The sequence below is a fragment of the Cyclopterus lumpus genome, chromosome 2, assembly GCF_009769545.1.
Source record: "Cyclopterus lumpus isolate fCycLum1 chromosome 2, fCycLum1.pri, whole genome shotgun sequence".
NCBI classification, from domain to species: domain Eukaryota; kingdom Metazoa; phylum Chordata; class Actinopteri; order Perciformes; family Cyclopteridae; genus Cyclopterus; species Cyclopterus lumpus.
In genome coordinates, this window is record NC_046967.1 from 11,567,624 (window position 1) to 11,579,601 (window position 11,978).

At 46.9% G+C, this 11,978-nt stretch overlaps 1 protein-coding gene across 2 annotated transcripts in view; it reads left to right on the forward strand.

Annotated features, from left to right (window-relative positions):
- The first annotated feature begins 753 nt into the window (after window positions 1-753).
- LOC117740582 (collagen alpha-1(VIII) chain-like) overlaps window positions 754-11,978 on the forward strand; it is an 11,334-nt gene continuing 109 nt past the window's right edge. Inside the window, exons 1-5 of one of the 2 annotated variants that reach the window (XM_034547069.1) lie at window positions 754-836; window positions 1,817-1,966; window positions 7,365-7,521; window positions 8,614-8,903; window positions 9,325-11,978. The exon at window positions 9,325-11,978 is cut by the window's right edge and continues 109 nt beyond it. In XM_034547069.1, the coding sequence (XP_034402960.1) occupies window positions 8,618-8,903; window positions 9,325-11,279 (2,241 nt within the window). In that variant the 5' untranslated portion in view covers window positions 754-836; window positions 1,817-1,966; window positions 7,365-7,521; window positions 8,614-8,617 and the 3' untranslated portion in view covers window positions 11,280-11,978. Of the gene's footprint in view, window positions 837-1,795; window positions 1,967-7,364; window positions 7,522-8,613; window positions 8,904-9,324 lie in introns of those variants that run through there. The other variant, XM_034547077.1, reaches the window with a different exon arrangement.

Consider the following 11,978-nt stretch of genomic DNA (forward strand, 5'->3'; position numbering starts at 1 on the left):
CTGTCTAGACTCAGTACCCCAATGGCAGGCTGCTTGGCCTTGGAAGTAACGCTCTGGTAGCTGGTTAGCAGAGAATGCTAATGCTCGGCCTTAAAGCGGCTCAATAATAAAAAGAAAAGAAAGATGATATCGTCTTTATTCGTACAAAGAGGCCCTTGCAGAAACTAGCCGACTCACTAAAATGCATAAAGAGAAAAACCGTCTAATAGCCGAGGGGTGCACTGGAGGAAGTGTTTTTAAGAGACGGTCTACCAGATGGTGCCCACCGACAGCCAAACCCGGCAGCTGTGGGTCTGCTAAATGGAAAGAAGCCCGGCGATCGGAGTGGTACTCAAGTACGTGGTGGCAGAGCCGGAGCCAGGATACACTGTCGGATTCTCTTCCTGCATCCGGCTCTTGTTTTTCTTTCTCCGTCATAAACCGTCATTAACAATGTTAACCTTTGAAAAGAAACTCGCCATTAAATACAAAAACACTCAGAGGTTTACGTCTGGTGTTCGGGCCTCAGTTTGCAGAGCTTTACTAGATTGAAACTTGAGGAATTAAAAGAAAGAACTTAACGTGACGCGACATGCATGCTGGCCCCCGAATACGTTCCCGTTACCCTCCAACGATCATGTCGGGGAGAGGTGCCAGGAAAAGAAATAAAGAGAGCGCCCACAGGCGTTTATTTCTGTTTCCAATGTCCACTTCACTTCAGTGTGTTGTTGGTTTTGGAGCATTACCTTATTTCTACTTTCTACCTGTCGGATCCAACAGATGAAAGGAGGTCACCGGGGTTTGCTGAGGCCGCTTGGCCTGGAGATCTAAGTCGCAGGTTAATAACTAGCAGACAGGTATGATGAGGTCAGTATTTCCACTTGTTGTTTTCATGGGGAAACAGTTTGCTGCTCTGGACTCGGTAGGATTTTTAAAAAAGACAATGAAAAATTTGTGATTTGTGGGTTTGTGAGATTTAGAAAAGTTTATACAAATAACTGACCGGTGACGGAAGTCGTGATTATTTAGCATTGCACATTTTTCCTTTAACGAGCTCAAATTAGCGACTTTGGGCCCAAAGAAGCCGACGGTACGCGTTAAAGAACTGAAACGGCAACGCAAACAAAAACAAGAATAACTCCTCGAAATGCAAACCAGCTGTTCAGAGCGGGGATGTCCTCCCCTCGGCCTCTGCCCGTCGCTTCCATGCAGTCGGGACTCTGAACAAAAGGGGAACATGTTGGACCTTTTACACCCAAAGATCGCACGCGGAGATCCACATCCTCTAAATATTGGATATAGTTCCACGACATTGTTGACAGACATTCATAATGACTTCAGTCCAATGTTTCAGCTATCGGGTCAACAAGTTCACCAAATACCGGACATTCCCATTAGCCTCAGCTGTACCGTGTTAGCATGCCATCGCGTTAAGATGTTAGCACGCCGACAGAAAAACAAAACAAGGTTCATTCTCTCCTCCATGTTGTCTTCACGCCCTTGAGTGGCAATGTAACCATGCTGGGAACACTCCCGAGGAAGAGCTCAGGAACAGCTTCTAAATAGAGCTTGTGGTTGTAAAGTGTGTGTGTGTATTAGTCAATCTTGACCTCAGCCAAGTGAGACCCTGCCCTTGAATCTTTCCGCATGCAAAGAATGCAGCGAGAGGTCCAAGTCCAACGAGAGTCTTCCTCCCTGTGACGTGCAGCCGTGCAGCTGATTGGGCCTCGGCTCGCTCCGGCCTTTAATAACGAACAATGCCGCAAACACGCAGTTCCAGTAGTGGTTTCTCTCTCTTGTACAGCTCCCTCTTTTCTGTTTTCCTCCTCCTCCTCAGACCCAGAGCTTCTCCTCTCTCGGACTCGTGCAGCTCCACCCACCTGCAGATAAAAGCCAAGCCCTCAGCAGAGCTGCTGTTCAGCGTCTGTCCCAAACTCCTCCAAAGCCTCCTGATACTTCCAGCCTGCAGCAGCAACACACTAAAGAGGTGAGTGATGCGTCACCTCTGGCACGGCAGGATTTTCATGATGTTTTGGTTGGCGTTTAGGTTTTTTTTTGGGGGGGATGCAGCAGCTCACGGTTTGATTTTGAATGTGTTTTTTCTTTTCTTGCAATGGTCAACCCCAGTCCTCTCTTGGTCGGGTCGCGTCCCGTTTGAATTCCTGGAATGAGAATAACTTGTGGGATTGCGTGAGGGGGAAGAATGATAGAGATGGAAAGGCAAAGCAAGAAAACAGTTGGTAAGACAGCCTGCTTCACTGCTGCAGACAGAAGTCTCTCTAGATAACGTCCAAAAGATACACCTGGGAAGAATAACTCGGGCTTAAGCTTTTTAAAATAAATGCACGGCGCAGCATCTTGACGGGATTTAGCACCAGTTAATGGAATGTCGAGACGTTTCCAAGGTTTCGATTGCACGTCTTCCAACAAAGAGTTGTTGGCACTTTTTCATCCAACGTTTGAGGGAGAAAAGTAGTTTTTTTGGGGGCGTTCAGGTTATTGTAGTTTTTAAAACGAAGAAGAAAAAGAAGACGAGGTCGGAGTCGGGTTTTAGCGAAGAGGCTTTTTTGGCAGCACGTTGGCGTGAGTCAGAGACGGAAAGTTTGGGGTTCGTGTTCTGTCTTTGGTGTCCATCGGCTTTGAGAACATGCTCCAGTGCAGCCAGATGTTATGCCTCTCGATCCTCTCCATGACTTGACGACAAGAGCATCTGAGTGTGGCACCTGCCAGGAAACAGTTGGGAATCCCTGTTTCACACCCGATATGGATTTATGGCCATGTCGAACATGTCCAAGGCAGAAATGAGCGTCAGAAGTAGAAATGTGCCTCTATGGCTGCTGAGGTGATGAGTGTCTTTAGATTTACCACAAAGGTCCCGTTCTAAACGTTCGGCTCCTCGTTGCCATTTAATGGTGTTTCTCTTCCAGAGAACGCTCTTAATTGGGGGGAAAATGCGGGCGAGCTGAAATAGTTGAGGTTTGAACGAGTTGCGCAATTAAGTCGCTGATTACCGCGAGTGAGTGCAATCCACCGAAATGCGGTAGCGGGCGGCGCCGATGTGCAGATGGGAGGAGGTCACGGACGCTCTAATCGAGAACATCTAGAGCTTTGCAATTTAGTCTGATTGCTCTGAAAGAGGGGGATGGGCAGGTCACGTGCAGGGCAACCACACAAGTTAGTTACTAGAAACTGAGTTTGATGTTGTGCATTTACATTTACGTGAAGCTCAATCACCGACATTGTGAGGTTACCTGCATCGGGAATGAGTCTTCGAAGCAGGTTCCTGGGTCTCCACCTGTGAACTCGCAGAGAAAAGCTTCGCCAACTCCAAAATTGGTGAAATTGAACCTTTATGATATAGTAAAACCCTTCACTTTGAGGCAAAGAGAAGAACATATAACACCTCATAACATGTGGGAGGTGGATCTCGTTCCCTCGTGCTAAGCTAAGCTAACGGTCTTTCTTCAGCTGCACGTTTGTAATCTGTGCAGGCAGCGAATCGGATCCCTCTCGCCCGGTTATGACTTTATGTATTTGACACTCTGTTAATGTCTCTCGAAGGTGTTTTGGCTCTCACAGTTCTCACCTACTGAACAGGAAGTGTTTATGTGGCTCAGAGGGAACGCGTCTCTTGATCCCTGCAGCTGCAGACTCGGTGACTCGAGGCCACGTGTCCAAACATTCTCCGGCTACCGTGCTGACGTCTCCAAATACCAAATGCGATCACGCGCATGTTTCCACCAGCGGGGTGTCTCTCATATTATCACGATCCACGTCTGGAGTTCAAGTTTCTCTTATCTAAACTCCTAAGTAGACAGAGTCGTAGCTCTTTTTATCCCTCTGCTGCAAAAACATCTGGACAGAAGGAAAAGGGAGGATCGTATATTTTTCTCCGAGTGGCATATTTTACGGTGTGACACATTAAGCTTCGTATCCCATTACTGTCCCCGCACGCATGTCGGAGCAATAAATGTAATAATCCCCAGCCATTTTTATGATCCTAATACATTTTATGTATGTGCAAGAATGCAGGTAGCCAAAAAGAAGTCCAGAGTTACGGTTGGAAAATGCTCCCGTATTCACCACCTTTTTTAATAGCGCACTGCAAGTAATAGCAGCACAATGTACAACAGTAAAAGTAGTTCTGTAGTAAAAGAAAACAAAGGGCCCTGTGGCTGATTGGTGCAGCTGGTTGGATCTACTTTAAATACAGGTCGCTAGTTTGGTGCAGTGGTTCCCCTCCAAAAGGTCACAATATTAATCTGAAAGAAGTCAAAACAATGTATTATTTGGACTTTTCTTTTTAAATGATTGGGAGGAGCTAAGAGGGTAAATATCTCTTTGTTTCATGTTAAATTCAAGTACAAATTAGTATTGATGTCCAACACTTGAGCAGATCCACGCGGTTCCTTTCCACCGCTGAGCGCCGAGAGAAACAGAAGACGACGTGCTTCTTTTCACGTTTACACAGTTCATAAAATATATTTACGCAGCTGCAAGCTGCAGAATTCCCCGCTGGAGTCTGCGGTCTCGGCATAGTACAAGTGATCAGATGTGATTATTGGCCAAACGTTGCTATTGCCTACAAAAATAATCATTCGCTAGCAGAGTGTCCCTCTGAGAGCCAGAGCAAACACGAGCGAGGGCAAGAAAGAAATGTGACAAAACCACGGAAACCTTTGGAAAAGTCTGAAAGGCCTTCCTGCCTTTTCCAGATAGTGGAACCAGTCAATATTCAGCTTTTCTTGATTTGTTTCCCGACCTCTCTTCTTGGTTCTGAAGTGCCATCAAATGCACCGGATACTCTGTTTTGACAGAACTCAAAAGCTAATAGGAAAATAATTTCTCCTCCCCGGCTCCAATTTTTTGGCCTGAAAAGAAAATTGCGGCCAGACATCGGGTGACTTGTGGTTTCCAGAAGAAAAATCTGTCGAAGGGGGTTTGGAGAGCGGGGGTGTCGGAGCGCGTGTACGTACGTGTACGCCAAAGGTCAAAGGTCAGGAGGAGCCGTGAGCAAACACCGCAGGACGCCAATTTGAAAACACATCCGCGTGCTACTTTCCATCGCGGTTATTCGGGACGTCAGTTCGATGCCGAGGCTTTAAAAGGTCAGCCGACCCCCTTTTTTGTTGCCGTCTCTGGGCCTCTTTGGCCCTGCAAAGAGATCGAGGAGGTGTGAAGGAATGCCGTAAAAGAGCAAAGTCGGAGAGGAGCGGACGTCACCTGCTCGGAGACAGACTCCAGAACAGTCTGACTTTGTGAGGATAACAATGCAGCGGCTGGACGCACATGCAGTCTGTGGAAAACACCGGTAAACAAGACTAATATGGGTACCGATGACTTGAAAACTGTAATTCAGCTCTGGAGTTTGGCGCCCTCTATTGAACTTGTGCTGTCGAAATTTGATTATTTATAAAAGGGATAACATACGCCAAGCGATATTGTATATAACCTAAAAATTATTAAATCTTTTCATTTTGAAACGATGGAACCAGGAAATTGTTTGCTTTTTTTTGGGGTGTTTTTTTGCTCGAAAAATGTAACACAATGGCCATTTATATTTCTGTTGATGGAGTAATCTCTTGGGCCTGCAAAAAGAAATGTTTTTCTTATAAAGGTTAGAAAATAACAACTCGCACACACACACGCATGCAAATAGTCACACAGGTACATTCCCCAGATGTTGTCTTGGCACTTTTGCTGCTTTCTGTCGTGTGTGTGTGTGTCTGAACGTCTTCACACTGCACTGACACACATTTAATTTTTGCATTATTTCACAAGCACCTAATTTTTAGGGCCCACCGTCTAATTATGAGCCTTAAATAATTACAAATAATCAGGAACGTTTCTGAATGAATCCTGTTTTGGTCTTGAGATGTAAGGAAGTCAAGTAGCTTTTGAACACACACATATAATGAAATGAAATATTGTTTGCATAATAACATGTTGCAACAACCACACAAAGCACCGCTAATGCACATTCAATATGTATTTCATCACACACACCGCAGACGTCTTGTCCAATGGTTGCCAGATGTTGGACGTGGTAGTCCACGTGAGGATGGAGATGGAGAGGCTCGTCGAGAAGCAGTTACGTACTCGTTCTGTAACGTCTGTAATAAAAACGGTTTCATTGGCTCCGCCCTGAAGGATCCGACATGGAGGTCCTTTTACTGGCCTCATCGTGAACTTATGATTGAATGTTAAAAAGAGTAGGACAGGGTTATTTATTAAACCTCAGTCCAATCAGGAATACGTTAACGGCTTGCTTGGAGTCGGTGAAACAAAGTTATTTTATTTACAATAACTTTGATTATTACAAACACAAAGAAATAAGCACAACATGAAGGGGAACCCGTGGCTGCTGTTAAATACATGTGACAAAAAGGACTGTATTCAACCCAACAGACCCAGGAAGGAACTACCTACCTTACGATCTACCAACAGACCTTCATCAGGAGCACATGTACACACATGTGGGATAGGACTATTAAGAAAGGGATTAGTATTAATATGACATGTGTCCGAACGATGCGAGAACGAGACCTAAAAGAGTGCTCAAAGGTCAACGGGTCAGTGAAGTCACCAAAGTGGAACCAGAAGCCGAGCGAGCATGAATAAGATGTCCAAAGGGCCTAAATAAGAGCGAGTGCCTGTTTTTCTATACTCGCCGACCCGTCTTTCAACCTTCTTTTCATCCGGCTCCTCGCTGACAAATTGGAAAGCGAACATATTGAAGGTCAGTCTTTCTTTTATTGGCTTTGACTTTCTTTCACATGATTCATAATAAACAGGACTGCAAAAATACGTAAAATGCAATGACTATATAAGTCGCCTTCTTCTTCCCAGATGTTCTGGAATTAAATTCCAATAAGAGTTGCCCGAGAGTGAACGTTAAAGCAAAACACAATGACCACATTAAAGCACAGAAATGATATTTTTATCCAAGCGACAGATTGATAACAAAGGCCGAATGAAAATGGGACTATTACGGCTTTAAAAATGTATAATATAAATATCACTCTACAGAGTCTCACAGGATCTGTCCGTGGTGCTGGATCTATACATTTTAATATGCATCTAAAATCATCATAAAGTGTTTTACACGAGATCATTTACTACGGATGTGCGATTCTGAATGCTGTGACCAGACGAGTTGGAAGTCTCTATCCCGAGCTCCAGCAACACTTTTATAATTCTACATTTCTGGAACACTTATTTGTATGACCTCTGTCCCTACATTCCTCAAGGAAAGGGGTGTGCCCCCCAGCTGTACAATATGTCTCCCAGGTGGAGATGGCAGCTCCGTGTTACAAACCCCGGGCCTCCGCGAAAGGTCGCCGCCTGACATTCGTCCAACCTGACGTTCATTTATTCTCTCGCAGCGGGGCTGCAGCTGACACCTGGCTGGATCCCGTGCATGGCCGGCGTGCCACTCATGCCTTGGAAAAGACCCAGAAAACCTGAACTGAGGGGGAAGTAGAGGAGGGAGCGGACGAAGGAGCGGAAGACCTTTAGTTTGAGAGGAGGACAAATCTGAAAGTAAGATAATTTGACCCATAAAAACACATTTATGGGTGAATCGCATGTCAAAATCTGTTCAGCACATTTCTTTGGACACAAAAACACCTCAACTGCAATAAGTAAAGTGCAATGATTGTTTTTATTTATGATGATAAACACAATTACAAATGTAAACTCATTTAGTCAGCCTTCTCAGATCTAGGTTAAAGTTGCGCATGCTTTTTTGTTGCTTACTCTGGTATCCATGTGTATCAGAGTATAATAGATTAGGAAATGTGTGCTAAACGTAGTGTACAGTAAACATATTGGCTTAGCTTGCATTTTTAGTAATTGCCCAGAAAGAAAAATCCCCAAAACTTTGATCTCTTTGGTTTCTTTGTTTCAGAAGGAAAACATACATTCACCCGTCACTGTTTATTTCCCCACTGTGCTCTTGGCAGCACTTTGCCAATCTAGAAACATGTTTAAAGGATTATTTTCAACCCCCCCCCCCGTCTCCCGAGTCGGCTCTTAATTACGATATAGCATGTGCGTTGTGTGTGTATCCCCTCAAGGATGTGAGGCGCTGGGGGTTTTCCACAGTATGTTTGAATGGATGTGTAAACAAGGACCAAGGTCAGGCAGTAGGGGGGTTTGGTTTGACTCTGAGCACCGCCTGCTGGTCGAGGACGCACACGAAGGCCTAATGTTTAAAACGGTGTACATCTTAGTTGGCTGGAAAGCGAATAATAAACATCAATAACCTGTTTGAGGTGGAGTCGGCCATTCTGGAGGAAGATTGGTGCTATTTGAACTCAAAAGCTAAACAAATAGTAGCAACCCCAGAAGTACCGTTCCTCTCGCTCCCTCTCTGGCCTGTGCACGAGCGCGAACGCCCCCTGTGCCGATTGGCTGAAATAGCATGGTTAGTTTCCCGTTTGCAGAGAAAGTGCCGAGTAAGAGATTCACTGAATCGCAACAATTTTATGGGTCGCTCTGCCAATTTTACACATTAAGATCAGTTTATTAGTGCAGTTGCTTCATGAGTTTGTGGCTCAGATGATATTAAGTATGCTGGCTTTTAGAGACCGCAAATGCATACTTTTGTACTTGCTTTCTTCTCCACTGCAGAACAATGGCAGCTGTACCCCTCCACTCTCTCTGCCTACCCCTCACAGTGCTGCAGCTGTGTTTATTACCCCTGGCCCACGGCGGGGCGTATTATGGACATAAACAGCCTCCTCAGCAGCACCAGCCCTTGCCTCAGTACAATGATGGGTACCCTCAGCAGCAGTTCTTGGGGAACGAGATGCCGCACCTGCCTTATGGCAAAGAAGGGTCATCGCTGCCTCAGTATGGAAAAGAGCTTCCTCAGCTGCCTTTGCAAATGGGCAAAGAGAGGCCACTGATTGAAGGCAAAGGTGAGGGCGACAGATATATATATATATATATATATATATATATATATATATATATAAATATGTATACATACAACTTTTGATTGACTTGAAAGGATCCAGATAAACATTTGTATCTTATAATCTGTTTTTTTTTTGGTGGTAAATGAGGAGCCGACCTAAATTGCCACCATTACTGAACGCTAGGGGGCGCCGCAGTCATCTATTTTCCAATTGAATGAGTAATAAGCTATAAAGCCCAAACTAGCATTATTAACCAGTATCACAAATATTTTACCGTTTCATAAATGTTGAAATGGCAAAACTTGATATCAGAAAAATGGATATCAGATCACATCGGGCGCATTTGATTTTTGCTAATCAATCACTGGTGACCAACGTATTTGCATTGATCTAATGCGTCGCCATGAAACCTTGTTTACAGGACAAACGTTCCCCAGGGGGGCCAAAGGTCCACCTCCCCGTATTCCCGGTGGAGAAGGTCTCAGAGAGGGACCGCAAGGAGTTCAGGGTCCCACGGGACCAACGGGACCGCCGGGACCGCAAGGTCCCCCTGGGCTACCGGGCCAGGGATTGTCGGGGCTACCGGGAAAGCCGGGGCCTCCCGGTCCTCAAGGCTACCCGGGAATTGGAAAACCTGGCATGCCAGGATTGCCAGGCAAACCCGGAGGACCCGGATCGCAAGGGCCAAAAGGTGACCTCGGTCCTCACGGTGGCGAAGGACAAACTGGACTTTCTGGGCCTCCGGGGCTCCCGGGTCCCCCCGGACTCCCGGGGATTTCAAAACCAGGGGGTCAAGGGTTTCCGGGCCAGCTGGGTCCTCTAGGGGAGCCCGGCACAAAAGGTGCACCTGGGTTTCCCGGTCCTCCGGGCTCCAAGGGAGAGAAAGGACACGGTCAGCCTGGTTTGCCAGGTTTGAAAGGGCCGCACGGACCACCGGGTTCACCTGGAAACGTAGGCATCCCTGGGGTCGGCAAACCTGGCTTGAACGGTCAACCTGGACAACCGGGGATACCGGGAAAACTCGGTCCTCCTGGAGATTCGGGGCCGGCAGGGCCTCCCGGCGAAAGAGGTCAACCGGGACCATCGGGCTTGCCGGGAATTGGAAAACCAGGAAAAGACGGTTTAAGAGGACAACCGGGGTTCTCTGGAGGGAAAGGAGAATCCGGCCCTCCCGGTTTACCAGGGGGCCCAGGCTTGCCAGGTTATGGTAAACCAGGCTTTCCGGGACCCAAAGGTCACAAGGGACACGCCGGTCTTCCTGGACCTTCGGGCCTAAAAGGCGATAAAGGGCACGCGGGTCTTCCGGGGGTCATTGGTTCCACTGGTCCTAGCGGTACGCCCGGCCCACCGGGACCGATGGGGAATCCCGGTAGTCTCGGCTTCCCGGGGCAAAAGGGAGAAGACGGTGTCGGGGGACAAAAAGGATATCCAGGAACGAAGGGTGAATCGGGGTCCCCGGGGCTTCCGGGACAGCCGGGTTCGTCCGGTGTCGGTGGACAACTGGGTCTGAGAGGTTTACAAGGGCCTATCGGACCTAAGGGAGAAGCCGGCACAAAGGGTTCACCTGGTTCCCCTGGTGCAGCGGGATTAACTGGATCGAGAGGAGGGGGGGGGCAACCCGGAGAGACGGGCTACCGGGGACCACAAGGTATCCCTGGGCTTACGGGACCGGGAGGACCACTCGGACCTCCCGGGCGGCCGGGGCCAAAAGGCGAAACGGGCCTACCTGGCAAACCTGGCTATCCCGGGGAGGGAAAGCTAGGATCCCCCGGTCACGCGGGTCCTCAAGGTAACCCTGGGCCGAGTGGCCCTGCCGGACTTCCGGGGCAACCGGGACAACCGGGACCCCCCGGTCCTCCCGGACTATCTGCCGCATCTCCCGACCTCGGACAGATCCTACCGGCGACGGGCCCGTACACTGGGCAAAAACAAGGTTACAAGAAGCTAAAGAATGGAGGCGACGCGGGTGGAAACGGTGCGGAGATGCCCGCGTTTACGGCTAAGCTCACAAATCCATTCCCTCTGGTTGGCTCTCCTGTCATCTTTGACAAGCTCCTGCACAACGGCAATCAGGACTACAATCCCCAAAATGGTGTTTTCACCTGCAGCGTACCGGGGGTCTACTACTTTGCCTACCACGTCCACTGCAAAGGGAGTAATGTGTGGGTGGCACTGATGAAGAATAATGAGCCGGTAATGTACACGTATGACGAATACAAAAAGGGCTTGCTGGATCAGGCGTCGGGGAGCGCCGTGCTCCCGTTGCGAGAGGGAGACACTGTGTATATGCAGCTGCCGTCTGACCAGGCCGCGGGACTTTATGCTGGTCAATATGTCCACTCGACGTTTTCTGGATACTTACTGTACCCAATGTAAGAAGGAGGTGACGGTGTCTTTTACCAAACGTGAGGTCAAACTAGGGGTGTCTGAATAATGTTTTTTTCATATAATAGCAACATATTTCATTGAATTATTCTTTGCATTACATTCATCGCATCAATAGATCTAAGTCGAGTTTACATTGTGCATTTATTCTTATATCCATCCACACGCAATATATCAGTGCTCACGTCATGGCTGGAATAGTTCCTGGAACAATGAGGCTTTTTGTTGCACAATTGTTTTTAAACTTTACAGTTATATACTGTGCACTGGGCACATACGAACGTATTGGTTTCATTGTAAAAGGCATGTATTCACCGCTGGCATAATGCTGTAGTCATCTTACAGTCACGACATTATTGTTAGTCTTTTATGGTATTTTTGTAATACGATAATACCATCATCTGTATTTGAGTGACTTTTTAATCCAAAGTCCACAACGGAACAGTTTGGGCCACAATTTGGCAGTCAAACTCTAATTTGATTGTCTGTAATTTATTTGTTTGACTACTGATTATTTGGGATTTTGTTAATTTCTCTGTGTTGACGGTAAATGACGGAATACATTTCAAAATGCATGTTCTGTGTCAAAACACAAATATTGAAAAATATGCTCATACTCGTACCCATTCATACCACCGCGTGTCTTTTTATTTTTATACTTTATTTCTTTATTTTGTAATGTTCTTTCTC